This window comes from Gasterosteus aculeatus, chromosome 10 (genome assembly GCF_964276395.1).
Source record: "Gasterosteus aculeatus chromosome 10, fGasAcu3.hap1.1, whole genome shotgun sequence".
Classification (NCBI taxonomy): Eukaryota; Metazoa; Chordata; class Actinopteri; order Perciformes; family Gasterosteidae; genus Gasterosteus; species Gasterosteus aculeatus.
The window spans coordinates 6,405,127-6,430,724 of NC_135697.1; the positions used below are offsets into that span (position 1 = coordinate 6,405,127).

Sequence of the window (25,598 nt, forward strand, 5' to 3'; positions counted from 1 at the left end):
ATTTCATCAGGTACACGGAGCATCATTATATAACGTATTTAATTAACCCTGCGACGCAGGTGTCACCCATACAAGTGTGCCTGTGTTATTGCCAATTACAGTCTCACTTTCGTGGACTAATATGAAGTGCGTTTAAAGACGTGCTGCGACTGCTGCATGAGGAAGGAGTAGATCCTGAGCGCTGGTGTAGCACAGCACCACGGCGTGGTGTGTGGTTTGACTTTAAGGTCTACATCAGTGCTGTTAATGTGGAAAGAGCAGCGATGTAGCCGGGCGGACTGACAGCTCCCGCGGAGCTCCCGTGGGTCCTACACCTGACAGATGCAGCGAGAGGCGAGCGGGTGACAGCGGGGCATCCGAGCCCTCGTACCCCCATCAGCCTTCCCAGAAAGAAAAAACCTCACCAGGGCCGGCGCACAGACAGCTACCACTGGGACTTCCGCCTCGCCTCCTAGCATTAATTTAACCTGCTTGATGGGTGACCGGCTGCATTAACGTGACATTTGGAGGTGCACATCCACGTCAGTTGCCAGAGAATATAAGCTAATTAGCAGACGCCTCATAGCGTCACCGTTTATAGTCTATACATGATGAAAAAAAAAATCACAGAGATGAGTTTTTAATTAGCCGTAGAATTATCTGCACCAAGAGCGGTGACCTTGAAAGGGCACAGGCTGATAACAGGGATGAAACACTAAGCAGAGTTTAGCAAGAACAGAGAAGAGGAGCAGAACGTAAACACTGCTTAACAATGCACCGCGGCCTATTATCTGAATCTACATCAACTGCGACATCAAAGCAAATATCCCAAAGACAAAACAGGGGAGTCCAGACTTTGGGATATGAACTTCCACGGCTCCCACGACTCCAGTCTACTCCGTTCGGTCCCATTAGCGAACTGCCGGCTCTGCTTCCATCTAAAGCTACCCAGGCAGGTAGCGGTCCCCCGGTTATGGCGAGCGTTTCGTCCAATCCTTTGAAGACACACTGGCCGTAATGGCGTCTGAAGAGAGCGATAGCTGGGTGCAACCCTCCAGGGGCTCATTAGTGAGGAGCGGGGCTTTTTGAAGAAGGCCGTGTACAGGAGAGGAGGAAACTATGTTGGTTTCTTTTATCTTACGGTTGACCTGCCTTCAAAAAAATACACAAGAGCGTTGGTGGTGTAAGTGAGATGGCAGCGACACACTGGCCGACTGCTCTTGTTTTGGGGAGCCGTAGATGGCAGAGAGCTGGAGTAGCAACATGAGCCACGGGAGGGGGGGAGGGGGAGGACGGATGGGGAGAATGTGATGTGTTGGCAGGGTGCACAGGAGATAGACAGAGAGAGAGAGAGGAACGGGGGACAACCGCAGGGCGCCGTCTCCTAGCTACAGCAGACGCTCGCTGTGGGATTGACAGCAGGGCGCCGTCGCGGATGTGCGAGGTCTGCACAGGCCGACAAGTACATAAGACTCTGACTACAGCTACGTCAATCTGACCAAGGATGACACCCTAACCACGACGGGGGCCGCCTGCCGGCCTGCAGAGGACGGGGACGTTTTGAGACTGCTTGGTTTCTCCTTTAACATCAGTAAGTCATACAGAGCCCTGAGTGAACATTCCACAATCCATTCCATTCCACACGAGGCTGACCCCCCCCCCCTATACACTCCCTTATTTAACATAGTAACCTTCTATATCCCCCCAAGACGACACCTTTGTGTACGAAAAATGTAAGAAAAATTCCGGATGATAGTTTAACATGAAAGATATGTGCTCTACATCTGCTTTTTTTTAAATTGTTTTTTACTTTGCATATGTCAGAATATTTCATCAACTTCAATTGACCCAAATCCGTACAAATGCATAAAAGACATTCATGAATTCAATTTCTCTCCGTTTGGTCAGATTTGAAGAAGCAGAAGAAAAAAAAACAAGGGAAAAAAAGTTGGCGGAGCAGAAAGTGTCAGAGCGTGAGGTGTTCGTTAACTGGAAGATCTTCTCCTTTAAAAAGACCCCCAGCATTTACATTCCCCTAAACCCTCGCCTTTCAAGCCAAGCCTGCTTTCAATATCAAAGCTCCTTTTGAGAGCCTCTGGTGGAATGATAACAGAGAGAAGGGGACTTTAGTAAAAGTGTAAGATCTTGAAAAGGGAGAGAGAGCGAGAGACAGAGGGGGATGCTGGGAGTCGGGAAGACGGCGTATCAATCGCTCCTTTAACTGACAAAGTATTCTGAAGTGAGGTTTTTTTTTTTTTTTCTTCTTTATTTATTTTTAATCCTTTTTTCCACATGCAGAGAAATTTGAACATGATGCCCGGAGCGTGATAAAACATCATCAGGCATCCATGAAAGACGTTTTTTCTGTGACAATAGGATCCTTCTGTCAGATATGGAGGATTACACAGAGCGACGGGGTGAAATGACTTGTTGGGGAAGAGGGAGGCCTCTCTCCTCGATGACACGTGTGTGTGTGTGTGTGTGTGTGTGTGTGTGTGTGCTTGTATGCAGTGCATGTGTGTGTGTTTGAACACAGTGTGCTGATGTATGTTCTGTGTCTTACAGGAATGTGTGCCGGCTGAGTGCACCTGGAAGCTGTTTAGAGATAAACTGAGGCTGTTGGGGATTACTAGGGACAGTGCAGCATGCGTGCCAATGTGTGTGTGTGTGTGTGTGTGTGTGCGTGTGTTTGCTTGGTATGTGTGAGGTCTGCAAACCGTAATTTATATGTGCATACATTATGGTATTAAAGTAAAGAATATAAAAACAATTCACATGAACCGGCCAAAATAAGGTAATTGCAAGCTGTAAATAAGGCAGAACACTGCCAACTTTCCAGTGAATTACTTTTGATGGGACCAAAGTTATATACAACAAGATTAAAAATGAAAAAGAAAAAAACGTGCACCACCTTGGCTGATGAAAGAAGTCTTTCATCACAGAAAGCATAAGCATGATGTCGTCAGGGTTCCAGCCTACTGACTCAAATGCACACTACATACACCATGCATACTCAACCCCCCCCCCCTCCTTCTAATCATGAACCAAAACTCCAGATCCAAAACTCACCCGACATATGGCGATATGAAGTTCTTTTCCAACCATCCACTACCACCCCTCCTTCCCCTCCCTGGGCTTCTTCCAGATATGACCTCCACACAGATAATGACTTCTCCTGGCGCTCTGCTTCTGTCCGTTCGAACACTTCCTGCGCCGGTGCTTTGACCCCAGCGCAGTCCCAGGCTTCCTGGATGCTTCCAGGGAAGCGTGAGATAACAGAACAGGTCATGAGGGCTCCAACACCAGGAGCAGGGTGGAGGTAGGAGGACATGGAGGACTGGTCTTTCCCTGAGGCCTTTGAGACGTCAACCTGCGAAACCTTCTCCAGCACTTTCAAAACAAGGCTTTATTGAAAGACAAACCGTCTTTCTTCCTGTTGTTGGCTCGCTCTGTTATTTGAGCCATGTTGATGGCTCTTAGGGACTTAACATTTGATTTTAAGCTCAGAGTACACAAGCCTGTGTTTTCTCCTCCGCCCAGCGCCAACCGCTCCCGCTGCACACAGAGGGGGGAAAACCCCGAGAAGTCTGTCACTTTCCTCAAAGGAAACAAACAACAAACAGAATCAGACACAGCACCTCCTCAAGCAAAGAAATTGCAATTTTCTTCTTTTGAGTTTCTGACAGGCTGCATACCCGAGGAAAGGGGGGGGGGGTTAAGGAGGCTCCCCTTTGGGAGGGAGTTAACAGCATGGCGGAGGCATTTCAAACGGAGGGGAGGCTTGGCATGTGCCATTGTAAACAAGCGGAACCGCCGGGACGTTCAGAGAGCGAAGCCGTGCCCCGAGTACAGCCGCGCCAACGTGACACACTGCCTCTTGATGTTCCGGCCAAGTTTGCTCTCAACCATTACGACTCGCTCACCCACGCAACAAGACACACGCACAAAAACAGCGTGCAGCGGGAACAGACGCCGGACGCGCGGATACACTTGCGCAACCGGCGTGGGTCCGCCCACGCGGTGTGGACGCGAACATCTGGGCCCTGCGTAGTACGGCCCTCGAGGGCTCTTCCAAGATGCCGTCGGTCCATGCCGCACTTTTTCCCCCCGTTGAAAAGGCGGTTCCATCTGCGCATTTTTCCCTTTAAGAATAAATGCAAACGCCCACGGTGACCCCCATACTGTGAATGTTAGCACGTTTTAGGAAAACTGTGGAAAGGTGGTGGGGCTGCTCCGGCGTGCTGCGAGGTCAAATTACATGGAAAGAGAATTGATGGAGACAGGACTTGCTGGTCTGACGCTCCGTTCGTTGCTTTGTGTTATTGTGGAAGCACTTAGCTTAGCTTTTGTGCCGGCGTAATATTAAATATTTATTCATATATTTAATAATGTTTTCCTCTAGTTAAATGTTAGGGAGAGTGTTTGTACATCAATGTAACAGTAAACAGAATGTTCTTGTATCGCCCTTTGTGTGTGGACGGGGGAGTTTTATACACTTTGCATTTGGCCTTGGTGGTGAGTTTTACAAGGTCAGAGAAAAAAACTAAACTAAAAGTAATCGGAAAAAATAACAAATAAAGCCTGACAGAGGAATTCAGCATATATATCACCATGGCAGGTACCAACCATCCTGGGATTTGTCGAAACTAAAATAGGAGGCCAAGAAAACTGTTGGGGGTTGCATTTAATACGTTTCCTCCACCACCATCTTCTTCCGTCTATATCCAATCCGCCTCCCCTCTGGCAGTGAGTATATAGAGAACTTGCCTGCACCAAAACATGATGAGCCTACAAATCTCCTGCGCCTGAAGGAGGGTGATGTCTGGCGTCCCGTGTAGGAGGAAACCCAGATCTGATTACACTCCGTCACAGAGCGCTTGGATGAAAAGCACAGACCTCTGCCAGAGCCAAAATGGCGTCTGGGCAGAGAGAACAGGCCTCACACTGTGACTTGGACCCCACGCCAAACAATTGGGATGGAAGAGGTCAAAGATCACAAGGTCTCTCAAAGACGCCACAAAGTGAAATATTAAATAGTGCATGACCTTTTCTGAGTTGAGCGGATGGGTTTCAAGCCTTTTCACCAGGTCTTTCTTTGTGAAATGATGTAGGAATGAGGACTAAATTCTCCCTGCCGCGTCGTATGGAAAACCGCGTCAACATCACAGGCCTTAATGGCAGTGAAGGTTTATCTATTGCAACTACGTAGCGTAGCAAGAGTGGTTGTGACAGCAGATTCTTCTGCCGCTCCGGATCAGATGAAACGGTTCACGTTTGGTCTCCGACAGCCTTGATGTTCGACAATGACACTTTCTTAGCCCCAAAATCCCCGTTCCTCTTTACTTGGTAACGGCGAACATTCCCCTGATGTGGGGCACATAGCATCTGAGGCGTACGGACAGATTCGCCACGTAAATCATTCCTGTCTGCTCGTACGGATCTTTTTCTGTCTGCCACTGGCCCGTCCCAGAGCGGTGACCATCTGGTTTCCCCGTGTTTACTTCTCAGTTTAACGTTTCACTGGGAGGCACCGCAGCCAGGCCCGCTTTAAATCTCAACATCCGAGCCCTTCATGGACACATGTGCGTGTGCTTGTTTGTTCTTAGTGCCCATCTGTGTGTATTTAGATCACAGGATCCAGTTAAAGAGCAAATTTAGCTTTCCGGCTCTGCTTACAATGAGAATTCATCTACATCTCTGCTGGGGTGTAAAAGCATTTTACTGGAGAAAATACACACAATAATTACAACTGCTTTCAGCCGTGTTAGTGGGATTAGAATACATCGTTTCGGTAATTGAAGGAGCACGTTTTTACAGCCAGCCGCGTTAGCTGGATGAGCAGAGAGGATCCCAGGAAAGTACAGGGCAAGGTCACACGCCCAGTGATGAGATGATGCCTTCTGCCCGACAGCGTATGATACACACAGCAAGCTGTCAGGGAGCAGCGAGGCAAAGGCGAGGTGAAGAGGGACGGGAGGAAGAGAACAAAGGGAGGGAAGGAATGAGAGGATGAGGGAGAGAAAGGAACCGCTGATAAAATGGAAGAAAGACAATGCAGATGAAGGCAAGGAGGGGCGCGTTAAGGGAAATCGAAGATACATAATCAAATCAATCCTCAATTGGAGGCCAAGGTCACAATACATGAGGTGTCAGATGAGGTGTTGGCCCGACGACAAGGTCAGCGATGGTTAGATCCGTAACCCGACAAAGGAGTGCGGAGAGGTTAGTGCGGTTCTCGCCTTCTCGGGATGAAACGTGGGGACGCCATGTTCAGGGACGGCCGCGCTGCCTGAAGTGCTTCCCGTGAGAAGCCGCCATCTCTTGCGTCTGAGGCGTAGTTTCCCTCTCGTTGAGATTATTTCACGGACGACAGCGACCTGCATCTTCCTGCAGCGCTGTCCGCGTTTGCTGTAGTCATTAATCAAACCACGAGCTGGCAGAGAAAAGCATCGTCCACGCGGGACTTTTTTTTTCCGACAGGCTGAACCCTTTCCAGCTTCCCGGAGAGCACTCCAAAGAAAGCTGTGCGACCAAAGCAGCTGCGCCTTTTTGTCACTCTGACAGAATGTGCGACACAGACAGAAAGCCGGGCAACAGAAGAATAATTCCGAGCCACCAGAGTCGGCACCACGGGGCCTGGTGAGGTGCCTAATAATCGGTCGGGCGTGACGGAAAGTCGAGGCCCGAGCCAGCCCGCTGGTGATGAGGTCATGGCACTCAGGAGCTGGTGGGCACCCAGTTAGTCAGTCATGATCTGGGCTCATCCATCCAAGCTGCTGGCAGCATAAATCTTAAACTGACAGCCGTCATGGTCTGAGTTTGAGCAGCGGCAGTGTGGCCGTGCGTAGAACTCGGGGGGAATAAGGTGCGTGACGTTGAGTGTGTTAAAAGCCCCGCGAGCCGAGTGGGTCTGAGCCAGTGTTTTACAAGGAGAAGTGGCTCCGGCTAACGCCGACCATTAAGATTCCGTTTATTTACTGAGAAAGAGGACGACGCGCTCCCCCTTTTTATGGCTTGTTACCATCTGTCCCCTCCTGTATCGGTGTCTGTGGAACGGCCATTTTTCCTCTCCTCCCGATCTTCCTTTCCCTCGTGGCGCTTCGCTCTCTGGACGAGCAGTAAGGCTGCTGCTCTCACTATTATTCTAAACTAATGTGGCAGCACACTCTTCCAAATCAAGACAGAAAAGAATTTGAGACGTACGGGCTCTGAAACCCCCCTGTGTGTAATGTCGTCCGCTTCTAAGCATCCAAGTGGGCAACGTTTCCTTTCTCCAAAGGCCGTTAGGGCGTAAACAAAGATGACAAGGTGTATCGGCGGCCCGAGGGAACGTGCGGCGCCGCCCCCCCGTCCACGCCAGCATGTCATCGGAGCGCCGTGTGTTGTCTGAAAAGGTTGAAAGCAGTCAGTAGCAGAAACCAGTAGGGACTGAGCCCAGGGAATTGAACTCCCAACCCTTCTGGTAATTTTGTGAAGTATGCAGGGGGACGACTGCGGCGCGCTGCTGACCAGAAATGTCACCCTGCCCTTTCCTCTCGTCAGAAGGAGCCTGTCAGAGTCCTGGGGGCACTAACTAATTACTGTTCCCGGTGGTGGATAGGGGACGTGGGTGTGGGGGTGTGATGTGTCTTCGGTGTAGTGTGTTTTTGTGTGCGTGTGTATTCCTAAATGACAAAGCACTTCGGTAAGGTCAAACCCGGCTCGCGTATCCGCTCTTTAGTGAGATGACAAGCAGATGTGCAACAAACAAGTTGAGCAACAAGCCTCACCGGCTGTAACAGGACTGGGAAAGGGAAGAAAACGGAGGGGGGGGGTTGGGGATTCGAAAGGCCGGAACACAAACCTCCAAAAGCACATACAATGAATAGCCGCCGTGGGGCTTAACGTACTTGAACTTCTCTGAAGGGAATTAATATCCCTCATTCTGGAGAGCTGGGCCCAACGTGGCCTCAAGCTGCTCTGGACGATATTTGTGTGTAAAATCTCAGCAGTCGAGGCGTTGAGTTAAATATCAGCATGATTAAACGGTTAAATAAACACAAATCCACCGACAAAGTCACCGAATTGAGATCGCTGTCTCTATCAATTTATTAAATCTTAGGACGTAAGGAGGACGTATAACAGACAAAATAACTAAAAATAAATACAAAATAACTAAATAATGCTCACCCATTAGTTACCGTAAAATAACAACTACACGGCTTTTGCGGGGAATATTACGGAACAACGTAACATATGCTGGCTTTCACTCCTCCCTGCCTATATGTAAATGCAAAAGGGAAAACACACAAACACACACACAAACACACACACACACAGCCACCACAGGCTACACCTGCTTTGGTATTCAAGCTGCACCTCAGACCTCTCCGGGAGAAGTATCGAGTCATCAGCAAGTTATCAGCCCATGTGGACAGAGAGCTTCATTAGCACAAACACCGCACGCCAGCTAACGCAGCATAATTTTACACCCCCGCTCAACCCCCGTGTGTGTGCGTGTGTGTGTGTGTGTGTGTGTGTGTCCTCTCTACGTGTGTCTCAAAATGTGTGTGGGTATGTTTGCAAGGATGAAGTCATCTTGCCTGCCTTTACATATGTGGGGGGGGGGGTCTTTACAATACCAATTCAAACTAAGATACCAATGAGCTGCAGGTCATTTAGAACAGATTATTGTATGTTATACCTTAATGATGTACAGTGTTTCCTTTTGTTTATTGGTTAATTAATTTATCTTCTAATTCATGCAGAGCAACATGTTTGAAGGGGAAAGTGTTTGCAGGGCTAGTGTGTGTGGTGCTGGAGCTGGCAGGATGATTTAGGAGTATTTGTGTTGTTCTGTGTGTGTGTGTGTGTGTTGCTGGAGGAGAGGCATGCTAGTCAGCAGAACGAGGCTGTGGCTCAGTGTTTGTCCCTGCGATGTGTTTAATGGGCCCTCCACACACAGCACTTCCCTGGTGAGAATGATGCTAATTACTGTACAGCACCTTGCCACACTACCCTGCTGCTCCTCACACACACACACTTGTACAAGTGCATGTACACGTACATTAACATACAGAGGTGTGGGCACAACGGCGAGGAAGCCGGCGAAGATGCATGCGAGTGAGCAGACAGACCACGAGCAAATGGGCTCGTGTTTCAGCGGGCGTGCACGTGTTTTCACAAAAAAGTGAAGCGCACACACTCCAGAAACAAATAACATGGAGACGACGCGACACTCAGCACATTTCTGCCCTCGGCCCGACTCCGTTCATCGCTCGGTCAAGTCACTTCCCTGTGTGTTTTCTTTTCACTCCTTTCCTCACAAACATACCATGCCATCTTTTATCTCTCTCTCTCTCTCTTTCTCCATCTTAATTGTTCTCTGTTCTTCTCACACACACGTTTGCCCCCCCCCCCTCGGAAGGAACTCTTTGACCTACACCTCATCCTCCTGACCACTGACACGCTTTCCAGGATTATTATTCGCAGGTCATGGATCCGGGGGAAGCGGATCTTCACCTCTGTTAGCTCCCCCACTATGGCCTCGATGGTGAACCAAGCAACCATTAAAGAGCTTCTTATTCAAATGCATGCAGTGAGTGTGTAGACCCCAACTGTAGGAGCGGCAGCGGTTGCCATGCCCGTCCTGCGATTGTTTGGAAGTGTGTGGGTCGGAGACACACACAAACCATAATAAGATGCTGAAAGCGGTGCAGGGCTTTAGAGACGGTACGGGTGAGTGTGTGCTGTCCAGGACCGCAATCAATTACAAGGCGTCGGGGCGGCATGTTCTAATCAGAGGCATAAATGTCAGCTCCTTTCCCCTGCACACGCCTCCATTTGCATCCATTAATGCCGCGGGGGGAAAGGAAGAGCGTGAGAGCGAGCGAACGGGAGAGCGAGAAAAGCCGCGGGGTGTTTCATATGCAGCGCAGAAGCTGACGGAAAAAAGCAAAAGACGACGACTCATTCTATAGTAGACAGGAGCACGGGTCACGACTGTGGTCTTTGTTTTTTCCACAGGAGAGGTATGGTGATGTAGCTGCAAATCACAACTAGCATTCATTTGTTAAAAAGAGGCCCAAGGCCTCACCGCCCAACATCAGTGCCCCAGACTCAATGTAGATCTAAATGAGAACAGATCTCACAACGCCAAGAACATATTGCTTTCTAGCAAGCTTCTTGTGGCTTGGACTTGTGTGTGCGTCGTCATTGTAAAATACAGGGGTAAATAGAGGGGTAAAGCCTGAGGGCAGAGGAGCCCCTCTATGTCCTCTCTCCTGAGAAGAGGCATGGAGAACCCAGTGAAAGAACCCAGAGCGGTGGAGCAGCATCTGTGATAGCAATTAGACCCTTATGTATTAAACATACCTTTATGGAGCGCAAAGAGAGCAGAGCGAGGGAAAACGGAGAGATGGGAGTGAACAGTAGCCAGCGGAGCGTTTGAATCACGTACCCCCCCCCCCCCCCTAAGACGGTGAAAGCTATTCCCCGCGCTGCTCTACGGTATCTCAAAAGGTTCTGAAAAACGATTAAAAGGCTGACAGAAGACGTTTGTACACATCCGCACGACGGGGAAACAGCTAAGCCTCCCTCGCGGTGGCCTCTGCACCGGCTCCTCGGCTTCCTGTCTCTTCCCGTAGCCGTAGCCGGGGGGGGGGAGGCAGCGGCTCCCCCCCATCCTTTTGAAGACCAAGCAACCCTTCACTTGAGCCTAATTGATGTTGCATCGGTGAGCCCTCGCTCGGGGATTATTCAGTAAAACACGTTGAACTGGTTCCCAGGCTAGAGGCTGGAGGAAAATGTCTCCACTGTAATATATCGACCATGTGCAGATGACAAGGTTGCATATTTATATCCTGGTCAGTGTCATAAGTTTTCATTGCTTGATCACTCGATTGGCTGCTTGTCTTTAAGGTTGCTCTGTTCTTTTTATTGGCTATTTAATTGGCTTTTGCAGTTTCTGCCATAAAGCAGCAGTTAAAATCAGGAATTACTGTTAACTACTTATCTGCTCAGACAAAATATAGACGTTGAAATAGAAACACTAACGCGTTGCAGCTATTCGCCCCGTCTTGATTGACACCCAAATTCACGCGTACTGCCTCGTTTGCGGCTGGCTTGATGGAAGGGCCATATGTTTTATGGGATGAGGTTATTAATAGGTTGTTATGCTAAACAGCGCCGCTGATGCTGTCACTTCCCCCTGAGCTGACGAGCTCCATTGAGGGAAAGGGGAGGACGCTCCTCTCCATCGGCCCTCCCTCTGCTCGGGGCGAACCAGATCCACCGAGCGGAAGCTTCGGTTCAACTGCTGTTTTGTTGGTACATTGGCTTTAGTCACTCAGTTGTGGTGGAATCAGATTTGAGAGCAAGTGTGTGTGTGTGTGTGTGGGCGAACAGCGACACATGGCACAACATTGCGAAGAGGCAGATTGCCAGCACAGAAAAAAAGGGGTGATTGCTCACTTATGGATACTTGCTGTGGTATCACAACAATGAGCCGTTTTTTATGGGCGCCGGAGTGTCCCCCACAAATTAGCATATGGCTGGAAATTGGGAAAAACATGTTGGCCCTGCCAGAGCCGTCGCACATAGGTGCACATAGAAAGAGACACAGTTGAGTGTGGTTTCTGTGTTTGACGGTTTACGACCTAAACCCCCCCACAACCCCATTGTTGAGTTAACCACACAGAGAGGGCTGCGTGGCTGGAGCCACAGTGCCGGGGCTACGCTGGCCGGGGAGGAAACAAAATAAAAAAGCCACAACATAAACTAAAATCTTGGCCGGAGATGGCGACACGGTACATTTTTGCTTGCTCTCTCTCTCTCTCTCTCTCTCTCTCTGAGACAAGCTGTTCCCCTGGCAGCTGTTTTGACAATGCAGATTCCCGGGTGCAGGGCGATGTTGGAGTGAGTGTCTATGTGTAGGCGCGAGGGGGGTGTGGCACTAACTCAGGAACCCTCCACATGCAAATCGGCACAGAAACCAGGATCTTCAATGCCAGGATCTTTTTTTCTTTTTCTTCCTGTGTCCTCTGAGGACCCGGGATGCTGAAACGGCGGACGATTATCACTCGACGCCGATATCAAGACGCCGGAAACCCAGTGCTTTCTGAGGGGCGGGCCTCTTGTTGGAGCGCCTTCCGTTCAGTGGCTGGCCACCCAGCCGGGTTGTTCCAGGTGTAAGCTCTTCATGCGAGATGCCGCCCCCACCCCCCCTCAACACCACCAGCCAAACCGAGTCTTGTTGGCCTCAGACATTGGCAACAGTGAGAGGGTTATAAAATCTACCTCGCAGCTGCATACTCGCAGATCTGGCACAACAATAAAGTGCAATCGTATTATGTGTGTTGAAAAATCATATTAAGAGCAAAAATAACAATGTGACTTTTACTGGGCTAACCTGGCAGGACTCATTAAGAGGATGGATGATACTTCCCCGCCTAAAACATGAGTCAGATGTGGCCAGGGAGCCCACGGGCAGGAAACAAACACATCATAATCCTCCTCTATAATTGGGCAAATGAGAGATGTTGCCATTGGACGACGGAGCTAAAGCAGATGGCAACATGGAGGCGTGAAGCTCACACCACTCGGGAGCCTTCACAGCGACGCTCCAAAAGGTAGCGAGGTGGGCTTCACTTCAGCAACCTCTACGGCTTGTCAGTCTCACACACGCACACACACTTTTCCACCAAATCTCTCTGGTCTGCCATCAAAGCCCCCCCCCCCCCCTCTCAAAGACTCCATGCAAAAGAGTCCTCCTTTGAGCCCCTAATGCACAGGCAATCAGATTAGGGCTTTGAATTACTCAAGTTATGACTTGATTGAGTCACATCTCTACGCCCGCTTCCCAACAACAACTCTGCTTTGGACCGTTTCCGTGGGGATCACCAAGACTAACTTGTCAGGGTAAACAGAGGTCCTCTTGCTGTAGGTCAGATGGAACTACTTAAATCATGACACAGCAACGTGTACTTGTTCTACTGTATATACTCAAAGGGTCTCATGCAGAAAGCAATATAAGATCCAAAATACCCATTGCTTTCTGGTATCCACCAATGTTCTCTTATTTTTGCCCTTTTGTTAGATCAGATAATCAAATTTGAGGCTCACATAAAAGGTACCTTGATTTCCCTTGTTCTTCCCCGTCTTACATAATGTCTTTTGGTGGCATCTCTCCGGTTGTTGTGGCACCTCCACTAATAATAAGCAATAGTGGCATTCATCATTCAGCACTCCTGGGTGAGAGCAGGTTTGGGTGGGAAAAAGCTTTTAGTGCATGTGATCTAGACTTCTTTGTTAATAGAAAGTTTGAGAACAATTTAAGAATATTGCTCCATGATGCCCAAAGTGAGTTATGCAACTGAAAACCAAATGGATATTGATAGATAGCAACAATGGCAAGTTAGGATGTACAATTAAGCCATTCTTGCTCGTAGCTATTGTACGGATTATGGCCTTTTTCTGACATCCCTGCAAAAAGCACAATGGCCGTCCAACAACATGACAAAAGAGAGCAGCTCTGTATCTCATGGACCCAATGAATATGTGGGAATGCATCCCATACAGTCAGGCTACATAGTAGCTGGTGATTTACATCTCAATGCACACATTCGTACTAGGAAAGTGGAAACATGTGAGCTCTGGTTACAAACTGTTGTGGCAGCTACGAAGGAGGAAACGTATGTCAGAACCATGGCTGGGGTGTAAATTGGCCCACAGCAAGTGAACTCAATTAATCATCCCACAGTGCAGAAATATGGAAATTCCACAGTTAATCAGCACAAAGGAAAAGCAGATGCAGAGAGCTGAAGTGAAGTTGATCAGAAAGAAACATCAGGGTAACATCATCTACAGCCTTTGTTACAGGACTATATAACTGGAGGCGCTAAAGACAAAATTAACCATCGCCTGCATGCCGAATGTGAAACACGTATGACATTCCTCCCCCAACAAATATTACAGGACACCGTCCAAGCTAATTATATCCTGGCTCAGATCTTTACAAAAGGCAAAGTTCCAGGAAAGGAGGTTTCCTGCTCTATGCAAAACTAGAACAGCACTTGCTTTTGAATTTGGGCCGTTTCCGTATCCAGATAGGGAGCGAAACGCATCACTGTATGTTACCTCAGAAATGTATTCTATCAGTATTCAAGGTGCCTGTAGCTATAAGGTGTACGTACGTTCAACAACTGCTGCGCTTGAGAGGATGCTATGGTGAGGATCATATCACTGCCATAAAAACATTGGCATACGAATCCCTGCTCGCTCTCATGAGGACCAGCAGAGACCGAGGAGCCCAGAGGCTCCTCTATTTGGATATCCGGCAAAGGAAGTATATAAAATTCCAGAGGAAGATGTTAACCGCGCTGTCAAAAAGACACAGTGCAAGAGTGAAGTGCAAGGGAAGGAAAATAAGCATTAGCAGATCAAGCTGAATCTGTTTGACTGCTAACTTCAAAATGAATCTGTGAGGAGCAAATTAGCACGGGAGACATTCTGCATCCATGTCGCACAGCGAGCGGGGAGGATCTCCTCCCTGGTCCATCTCGTCAACCACACCCGGTTCTCACCGATGGCTGCCTTCTTCCTCCGGCTGCGACACTTCTCCAGGAAGAAGACAGCCATCTGCTACCAAATCGCACGGCGGCTCAAATGCAGCAGCGCGGACTCGAAGCAGTGCGAACACAGGCGCACGCAAGCGATGGCGGCGGAGGAATCGCAGTCGCGGGCATGAGACGAATGCGCTTCCTCGGAGCATTTGACTCCCGGAGAAACGCTATGAAGCACGCGAGTTGAGCAAACTGCACAAAAAGAAGGAGGTGAAATCACAAAGAACTCCCAATAATTGGCCGTGACAGAATGCTAAAAAGGAGCCGAGGAGGCGTCCCGCGCAGCGTCTTGGGATGCTGTCGGAGGGACAAGTCGCCACCTTGATCGCGGCGCGCGATAACACGGGGTACAACGGCGCAGAGATAACCCGAAAGATAGAGCACGAGTAAAACCAGAGACGTCAGCGAGAGAACCCTCACACCGACGCGACCCTCGAGACGCCACGGAGAATAAGGAAGATAAACACCAAAAACAATGACGAGGTATCGCAGTCACAGCACAACGAAAACCGGCACCGGGGCCAAACATCAAACGCGGCGACACGAATGAGACGCAGCGACAGATACTACGGAGACAAACGGAGATAGGAGAGCGAGACCACACAAGGAGCCGGCATGCAGGCGTACAACAGACATCACAACGCACACAGACAAAACACCGGCAGCGTGGAGTCACCAAAAGGCCAGAGGAGACTCTGGTGACTTGAATGAACGTGAATGAATGTGCAGAGAAAGAATGGGAACTGCGAGGCACAGATTTTCAAATAAACCGCATATTTAAAGCACATAAGCTGTTCAATGCAACGGCGACAACTTAAGAAAGAACGAGTTCAATGCTGGAAAGAAGGGGACGGAGACATTGCAAAGTTGTTCTTCTTTCATCTAGAAACACAACTGAAACCAAAGAAATTTTTATTTTTCATCCGAAAGATTTGGAGGAGACGTTGCAATGATGTGAAATCACCTCGGAGGGAGGGAGGGGGGGGGGGGGGGGGGGGGGGGGTGGGTAAGGGGGGGGGGACCCCGGGCTTCATACTTCTTCATCTGCCTCCTCTCAGTTTGTCCCCCAGAGCTGCTGAGCACCTCCTCCAGCGAGACCCTGCAGGAAGGGTCACACAGTGTGTGTGTGTGTGTGTGCACCTCCTGTGCCTCGAGGTCGAGACCCCCCCCCCCCCCTTCTGAGCTTAGATGAACTGCGCTGACCGGGACGTCTAAGCCCTCTGAGGCCAGGCAGAGATGTGTCTCGGCAGAGCGACAGTGCATTTTCTTCTTCTCGTTATCTCTTTGACAGGCAATAAAAGATGAAAGTTGGATTTAAGCTTAAAAAAAAGCACATCTGACCAAAAGAGAAAGAAAATACATTTCTCACCATCAAGGGCGTTTGATATTATGTTGTCTCCGTTTCCATCTCTGCCCATCTTTATCTCTTTTGCGGGCCGTGTCAACACACACACACACACACACACAGAGACTCGCGGGAGCAGTGTCAGCCAGATGAAAAGGGACCGATAGTGCGGCTTCGCTCTTCCTCATTAGGCGGAGGCAGGCGCTGCGCTGGTGTCAGGGAGCCGGGCAGAGCCCTGATCCGGCCCTGCTTGCAGACCACTCACACATGATCGAAGCCACTGCAAATGGAAGCGGTCAGTGTGATTTAACATGGCGTGCCAATAGAATTCTCTGAAGCCGGTGGTGGGGGGCATTGGAGGAAGGAGAGGGGAGGAGAAAAGGAAAGCTGCAGTTAGAGCTCTGTGGGAGAGAAGAGCGTGTGTGTTGTGTTGGATCTGAACAGAGGCCGATCAGTGGATGGAAGAAATACTTTTTATGACATCAGCTGGACACTGATTTCATCACCACGTTAGTATTAGGAAAACAGTTACTTTAGATAGATGTTGTCAGAAATAAAAGTACTTCAATTGTACTTTCTAGTACAAATCAATGTAATACAAAAAACTACATTCCCAGAAAGGAGCTTAAAATAATAAAAAGCCTGACTAACCCTCAGGATTGTCAGATAATTTGACCAAGAGTCCCGTGCTGTTCACTGATGATATTGTTTAAAAACTAGGACAACAGCCCCTCCCACGAGTGCTGCAACGTTTGGTAGTGTGAGCGCTGGTACAGGCTCTGGTCTGCCGCAGCACCCAGAACTCCCATTAAATGAGATCTACGAGGAGAGACTCTCAGAGCGATGGGAAAGTGCACTGGATGTATGCAGTGCTTTACATATAACTTGTGTGCCGCAGCGGTAGAAGGGCGCCGTTAATCAAATTTTCTGGAGAATTAAAGCTGGGGCCTATGATTTAGTCACTTTGAGTGTATAAAGAAATAGTTTACACACCATCAAAAAGTACCGCAACTGCAAATAGGTAGTTTCCAAGCACAAGGATATGTAACAATGTAACAAAGATAGGTGGCCGCGTGCTCAAAATAACACAAATACATCCACTGTACCACGTACACCTGCAGTATGTGCAACCTGCTACTAAAACTCTACCTGTTCAGTACATCCAATCTGACAAGATACCGCCGGAGTCTCACAGTTTTACATCAGTAAAATCAATACATGAATGAATAAGTAAGAGAAGCAAAGTGGCCTGTGTGCTGCATTTATCCATTCATTCTCACACAGGTCATAGGCTTTCTGATACCACATCTTGCACATAATCTAATGATTTAGGGTTTCTTTGATACCATCTATGTGCGTGTGTGTGAGAGCAGGTGTGCCGTTATCTAGCATGTGTTATTTGGAGCCACCAGCTACCAGCTATACACCTGCTGCTTTCCACTAAGTAATTGTTCCACCGTCGTTTAGTATTAAGGTTTGAAAAGGCGATTTTCTTTCTCTTTTTTTATCCTCCCGAGTGCAGATATACGAACGCAGCATAAAGAGGCTGACAGCAAATACAGCTCATGATCAGCACTCAAGGTTAAATTACAGTTCTCCGGGGGATAGAAGGTAAGCAGACTTGAAGCTGCATTTCTAAAACATCAAATGCAATGAAAGAAGGATGCGACAGCCGGCTTCTCGTAGCCTCCGAATTCTGAGAGGCCCGGTGTGGTTGTTGAGTCTGAACGTCATCAGCAGCGCTGGACGGACGATGCGTGCGCGTGGATGGAGGAGATGGCGGGACAAAGGCAGGAGGTGTGGGGTGGGGGAGAGGGGGGGGGGGTTGTGCCTGGCTTCCAGGAATCTAATCCCAGAGTTAATTGGCATGACTGATGAAGACAAATTGAAATGGGTCAGCTGAACGAGGGTGAGAGAGGACCCTCGTAAAGCACGCAAACAGGAGCACGCGAGCGCGTCCAGCAGACGGCTGCGGGAGAGCGAGTCGGCTCCTGAGTCCTCCATTAAGGCACCGAATCCCTCACGGTGGAAGCTTTGTCCACAACACAGAAGCCGCGCCATCGATTTTCCAACGCTCCCATCTGTTCACGGGTGGTCTTCTCGGGGAGGTGGAGGTGGTGGGGGGCGGAGTAACGAATGCAGAGCGCTACGCCTCGTTGTGTCGGCGTGGAGTGTGTGGGAGCCCGGCCCTTTGAAACGCCGTCCCCGGCGGGCCCCGCTAATTGAGCCGGATCAATTCGTGGAGACGGCGAGCAGGTTGCCACAGTTGTCACATCAAAGGCGTTCTAATAACTGCACACTGTGGCCATTACGGAGCCTGGCTAAGAAAGAACAACAACACAGCCACATTTGTGTTTGCTTCAAAGCGAGCATGGCGGCACTGAAGCTACAGTGAATTTCTGCTGTTGCTTGTCCAACGCCGTAATTCTAACAGGAGGTATATCTTGGAGCGAAAACCTCGGGAACAGAACAGAGAGTTTTCACAGATACAGAACTACAACCACCGTAAATTGTATTTTAATTGGATCCCTTTTTTTTGCCGCGACAGTGGAAACCAATAAACACCACATGCACTGGGAGACAGGAAGCGGTCGTCAGACACGGCAGTGATTCCCTCGTGATGGCTGCGTATCCGTGGAGGTTCCACACAGCCGCGGGCTGCTCTGCTCCCACGGCGGGATCAACTCTGCGGAGGCTGTCTGTTGCCGGTTATGCTCGTCCTCTCTCTTTCTCATTAGTGTTAGGTTTGTGAGTTTGTTTATTAATGCAGGCCTGTCTCCTCTGGTTCACGCCTTCCACCTCCGTACGTTTAGTTTTTGACTCCCCCTCTACTTCACCTTTCTCACTTTTCTTCCTAATCTTTCCAAACCTTTTTGGCCTTATTTTTAATTTGGATTATATTTTTTCACTCTGTCTCTCAGTGATTTGTATGTAGCCTCCCACCGCCCCCCCACCCCCTTCTCTTGCGCGCAGCTCGGTGAAATAATTTACCGCACGCAGAGCTCCGGCAGATGATTGAAGCGTAATTAGATGGTGGAGACAGCGGAAGCCAACGGAGGTGCTCGGGAGGCGGTGCTCGTCAGATGGTCCGTCTCATTCTCACTGGCTTTGCCCTTCAAAACTATCACTTCTGCGGGAGGGGGGGTGGGGCGGACTCAGCCCCGGCGCAGCACCGAAATGACACATTGGCAAGTGATCGTATCTTTTTAGAGATTATCTGCACTGCAGATATTTCCACGAGTATCAAGCAGTTCCTCCAATCGTCTCCATTCGCCTTCCTTTATGGTGGGCAGGAAGAAAATAAAAGCGTCTCAGGTCTGTTAAATCAATGAAAAAACAGTGTAAACTCAAGTTAAATTCATATTATTCAAACTTATCTGGTTAACTGCTACAAGCAGATCAAAGCTCAGGTGAGGGTTTAAGGAATCAACAGGACGACCACATGTAGGTAATGGATTTTTCTCTCAAAGTTATCAGGACACACGTGAGGGAATGAGTGGGAGTGGTGATGCGTACGTGCATGCGTGAGTGCTCGCGTGCCGACGAGCGTCTCTGACGCGTGTCTCCGCTCATTTGCATGTCCCAGCTCATTGGCCTCCCCGCCTGGAGGGAAATGACCGTGATCACCAGGACGCCCTTGTCGATGGCAGCTTCAGGGTGGAAAGTGCTGACCGCCACACTGTGCTCTGACACCAAAAGGTGGACGTCAGGGGGGGGGGGCGAACATCGAACGGAGAGGTGAGTGATGCTGAGTGAGCACCTGTATCCCCCAAACTCCGTCCAATTATCCCGCCGTATTCACTACGCATCCCTCCCTGTTCTCACCAGATTAGACCACTGCTCGGGGGGGGAGGCGTGGGAGGGAGGGCCTTGGCCAACTGTCAGGGCGCCGCCGCCAGCCGCCGTCCCCTTTGATCACCGCCCAGAGGTCGCCCTGTGTGTAGCCCCAACGTGGGGTCCCGGGAGTCAACGGAGCTGTGGAGTCACCTTTAAAGCATAATAAGGAGACTGCTGACTGACTGCAGACCACCCAGAGGGGGATTCGTGCTTTTTTCGCATGAATATAAATGTAAAATTGACAGGAAATCTTCCCCGGGAGAGAGGAAGGAGAAGACAGGCAGGGGAGACTGAGCCAGGGAAAGGTGGTGAGAATAAATGAGAAGGTGCGGGAGGACTGAACACTGCGGTCCGCTTCACACCGTTACACCGTCTAAAGCATCCGTCGGTGACTACTGGTTGATGGGCCGGTGTGAGAGATTCTTATCATAAACATTTTGGATTCACTTCATGGAGGCACGTTAATGACGCTTTTAGCATAATTTCCCCGCTGTAATGTGAAGTGAAGGGCAGGCGGCGCCTTTCTGTCTCCCTGTAGCCGCCGTGAACCGCATAAATATCGGCCATGGGAACCAGGAGGCACACTGCACGGAGACGCACGCCGCTGCCTAAAATCAAGGCAAAAAAAAATATCCTCGTCAAATGACAAGAGGCTTTGTGTAGCATTTGGAAATGTGCAAAATTTACCTTTTCCTCACAAAATAATAATAAATAAATACCGTGGAAGGAGACAAGACTTGACATGCCAGGAAACAAAAATAGAAACCAGGAGGGAATTTTACCTTTAAAGGAAAAAAGATTAAAACAAAGCAATCTACACGCATCTCAGCGAGCAACACTGAATTCCCGGTCAGATCCAAAGACGGCAAATGTCAGCTTCAAGCTTATATTGGCCCTAATGCGTGTAACATCAAACCAGGGGGTACATTGTCAGAATCCATATGATGTCACAGAGTTGTTTTGCAAATTCTTGGCTCCCAAAACAGAGAAGACAAGAAAAAAAAAAAAAAGGACAGCTTTGTTTTCATCCGGCCCGTTATCAGCAGAAAGCCGACTGCAGCCAGAATGGGGAGGGATGATTTCCATAAAGACTGGCTGTTGTCTGAAAGCAAGCAGCTGTCAGGCGGAATTACCTCTCCGACACAGACACCACAATCGAGGGCGCCCTTCCCATAATACAGTCTGATTGGCTCAAGGGGAAAATGGCAGCCTGCGGAGAGTGAGGCGAGCGGCTGGCTGACAGGTTTGCATCGGCGAGGCGTTTACCTGTTATCGTTCCGTCTGCTCCGCGTGTCAGTTTTCACAGAGCGGAAAGCTACCTGAACAAAGTGACACGATGAGAGGAGGCGAATGTGAGCCTGTACTCAATGTCGCACGCACGCACACCTTTGTGTTAAATGCATCTTTTATCTGTTTTAGATACACTGTCTTGACCTGTTATTCTGCCACATTTACTATAGTAGACAAAATGGTTGCTGACATTGAACGTTAACTCAACAATAATTATATTAGTGGTTTAAATGCCATGGAGGATGGGAAGGGGAGAGGGACGGGGGTCTGATTTTCTCGAACAAGACTTGGACCCCCTAACCTCACCAGACTTCACCCAAACCCTCAATTTTCATTGTGTGATTCACACAAAGAACATTAATTAACATTAATCTTGCTAAGCTTAGCTTAGCTTAGCAATACGACTTCAAAGAAACAAGCATCTAATGAATACTACCATATTTTGTTTGTTGTTTAATCTTTGAGCATCCCGTATTAATGCTATGCTAAGCTAATCAGCTCTTGGCTCCATAGGCAGGAGTCAATAAAACAGCCAAAACCAGCCAAACCCTGATCTATCAAACCTAACCTAAGTAGTTTGTTGCATTTCTGTTTTAATTTTATTCACAACCTCAACCTGTTCCTCAAATCTGCCACCGTAGTGAATTATATTTGTGTTTTAATACAGGCTACCTGTATTAAAATATAATATAATATATAGAATATAATTCCCTTTTATTCGTAGGGGAATGTCATTTTAGAGGAGAGGTATCATGATCGAAAACCTCTCAAATGTCTTATTGGTTGAGTGAACATACACAAAAACCACGATCCATGTGTACTGTATACAGATACAGACGCAAACCTGCACGGATATACACTCACAAACACACACACACACACACACTCACAAACACACACACACACACACACACACACACTCCACACCTATGATAAGTGCTCTTATCTGGGGCTTGTGTGGAGGTGAGTGACAGGAAGGGAGGTGCAGGGGGGAAGTGTCCTTTAGGTATCTTAATTATGGCTCCTCTCCTCCCTCTCGCTGTCACCGTCCCCGGGGGAGGGCAAGACAAAAGGAAGGCGACGTTTCATCTCTGCTGCCTTGGTATTTCAAATCCCAAAGGGAGTAAGAGGAGAGAGACAGCAGGGTGTTACATCGGAGGCAGAAGAGGAAATCAAGTTCCTCTCCGTTTCTCTCTTCTTGCTTCCATTTGCAGCTGTGCTTAAAATAAGGAACCTCAATAAAAGCGCTTTAATGGCGTCAAGGCGGCAAAAAAAGGCGCAACTTGATTACCGTGACGGTTTTATTTAATGAGCTCAAAGCCTCTGGCTCCGACTAGCTATTACTTTGTTGCGGAGAGATATATGTGACAAAGCGGAGCAGTGGGAGTGAGAGAATGAGGCTGAATGACGTATTGTGGAAGTCGGCTGTGGCGTTGGCAATCGTCTTTGCCATTTACACCTTCCTCGAAGCGCACCTGGGTTTTTCATCCGGCCCCACCGGGGGGAACGCTGCTCCGCCATGGAGTGTCAGAGACACCTTGGCAGGTAGGCAGACACAAAGACAGCCTGCTGTTAATTATTGAGGGGAATAAATTGCACCCGCCGCATACCTGGCAGGGGAAGACACGGTGGATGTGAATACAAATCTGTATACGGATGTGAGAGAAAGCGGCGGTAAGGGGCTACAGAGAACGCTGAGGGGGCACGGCAGAGGAGCCGATGGAGTGATGGGCGTGATGCGAGGAAAGGAGACATCGGAGAGACGGAGAGCGAGTCTATAAAAGCAAACTACTCCTTAATGCCTCTCACTAGTGTGATAAAAGCACACCGCTCCGCCACAGAATGCTGGCCTTTCTATTTGTGTGAACAGAACAATGGATCATTACAAAAAAATAAACTATTATACAGACATGCTAATAGAAAAGGATTTTATGAATGTGACATGCACAGCGTTGCAAACAAACATCCTGACAAAGGTCAGCGCTTTAGATTTGGGACCCCGGACCTCTCTCATGAACATATTGACTGAGAAAAAGGGAGCAATGCAAAGCAGGCGTGTTAAAATAAGCTGGGCAAAGAGCACGGGCGTCTAATCTGTATTCTGAGAGCCAGGCCTCTTATAAATATTGGAAGAAGGACACTGGTGGGAAGAGGGAACGGCCAAATGGTGCATTTGAGAAATGGCACACCTGAGCTCCTCGCGGAATATCATCTCCTCCTGTCAGATCTCATCCCATTTGATCAAAATAATTGCCACCTTCATCGTTATCATCAATTCTGTCATCTGCGCTGGCGCCGTCGCCACGCTCCGTCTCATCGGGGCTTCTTTGGCTTCAAGGAGGAAGGATGGTGGGGGGGGGGGGGGGGGATTCTGGATTGGATCAAATGCTGAGGAAATCGCTCATAGTCATCAGCATATTCATTGCTTTAATGCTACTGACATTTTGCTCACCTATTTAAGTATTCTGACAGCAGCAAATCCAGCGCTGGTACAGAAATAGCCCGGTTTAGCCACGTGGGCTCGTCCATCACAGAAGTCCGCAGAAAGAGAGCCCCGCTGTGCTTAAAGTCTACGATGAGTCTCTCTGCATCAGCCCCGCAGTGAAAGATTTTAGAGGAGACAGATGAGGAAAGGACAACTGCTGTCCTGGTCTGAGGAGTCGACGTGCACTTGTATTGTAATGTCACGGATATTCTTTTGGGCACGACCAAATATTAAAAAAACGACATTAGGTCCCAAACTTAATCTCAGGCCACACTCCTCCATGTGTGTGCAACTCCTCGGCTTCCGCGTGCTAAGAACGCAGGGCGGCGCGGCCGGGCCCACAGCTCTCATTTTGGTCCCCAGTCAGTCTGCCGTGAAACGAAGCCACAGACACACATGACCGAGTCCACGGGAGCACTTGAAACAAGGGACCACATGTGCAGGTCCCGGTCTCGATGGTGAGGAAGCCATACCAACGCGGCCATTGGCCCTTGTGAGTCATTGGGACTTTTTATGGGCGTGTGTTTATGGACAAAACCAGTTTCGGGGAGCCTTCAGATCCATCAGTCCGCGAGGTGCGTGAAGTGCACACCGTTAAGATCCCCGCGGGGAGCAAGACGCGCAACCAAAGTGCTAACAATAGCGCGCGGGGTAGTGGCGGCGCCAAGTTGTTTTTAAACACTCCTTACCTTGGCCATTTGGGCCTGCACCCCGGTGGCTTTGAGGGAGGACACGGCCTTCTGCGCTGCAGCTGGGCTGTCAAAATCCACAAAGCCATAGCCTGCAGAGAGCGGGAGAGAGAGAGAGAGAGGAGGAGAAAGAAAGTCAGGCATTAGCAAAGACGAAATGAAGGCTGATGACTAACAAGGAGAGTGACAGGCGCTTGGTAATTGTAGCAGTAATAGGTTGGTAACATGACTACAGAGGCTGCCAGTTCTCATATCTGGTGAGCACTACATTGTTTGATAATTAGCGACACTGACGTTCATAGGGGGATGCTATGCGTCTTAATTAGAAGCACGGATGAGCGATTTAGTAATAACCAACCCCGGCACCCTGCCCACCTCCACCTCCACACACACACACACACACACATATACATGCACGGATACACAAACAAAAACGCACTAGCGCCGAGCGGCGTGGAGAAGAACACAGGCTGTCGCCGTTTTTACTGCTCGCACTGGGGAAAGTCCACATCAAAGGGGGTAACACGCACACATATCATTGTTCTTGTTCAGCCTTTTGATTTTTCAGATGCTGTGAAGCTGGCCGACCCACATCGTGTTCCTCAACGGCCGGCGTATTTAAGACAGCCTCATTCCCCAGCCCGCGTAATCCTCTCCTCGGTAACCAATCTCTCAAAGGTCGACAGCGCGCACCACAGATGCTGCCTTCTCCCACACAAACACTTATCCTTCTCAAACGGAGCCTTCCTGTCCACCTACTTAGCGTCCTTGCCCCTCTCCCGTCTCTAAACCACTATTCTCCACCCCGACATTAACAGCCCCCGGCCCCCATTCCGGAAATCCATCAGAGGGAGGAAAGCGGAAGGGAGCGAAATCGGCGGCCGTGATTTATGAGTTATTGTGATCCCGGCGTTCTGCGGGATGTATCAGAGACGGGAGGTCACGTCTGTGTTAATTAAAATTTGGTGGCGGATTAAAAGCAGTCAATGGGTGCCCTATGATCCACTGTTTCAGAGGGAAAGTGTAATTAGAAAAGGATAATGGGTGTGAGGCGGAGGGGAGGGAGGGGGGGCAGCTGCCGTGGTTAGCCCATCATGTTACAGGCGATTGCACGCGTTTGAGTCCACACGTGCGCGTAACACATCACTTTCTCACCATGTGTTATTTCTAAATAACACAAAGGGGGGAGGAGGAGGGTGAGGCGGTGTGAAAATCATAACCTGTGTTGGGTGTCGATTCTCGTGTGGGGACGGGGGATGGCCAGCTGTTGGGGGAGGGGGTGGGGGGGGGTCGCAGGGACGGTGGGCTTAATTATCGAAATATGAGGAGCGAGATATAAAGGACTCAGCTGGAGGAGACAGCCGGACAAAAAG

General features: G+C 49.2%; 1 protein-coding gene across 13 annotated transcripts in view; it reads right to left on the reverse strand.

Annotated features, from left to right (window-relative positions):
* Positions 1-25,598, reverse strand: part of rbms3 (RNA binding motif, single stranded interacting protein) — a 177,282-nt gene that overhangs the window by 77,888 nt on the left and 73,796 nt on the right. For 8 of the 13 annotated variants that reach the window (XM_078081366.1, XM_078081367.1, XM_078081365.1 and 5 more), the window contains exon 4: positions 24,226-24,317. In XM_078081366.1, coding sequence (XP_077937492.1) covers positions 24,226-24,317 — 92 coding nt within the window. Of the gene's footprint in view, positions 1-24,224; positions 24,318-25,598 lie in introns of all 13 variants that reach the window. The other 5 variants (XM_078081361.1, XM_078081359.1, XM_078081364.1 and 2 more) reach the window with 1 other exon arrangement.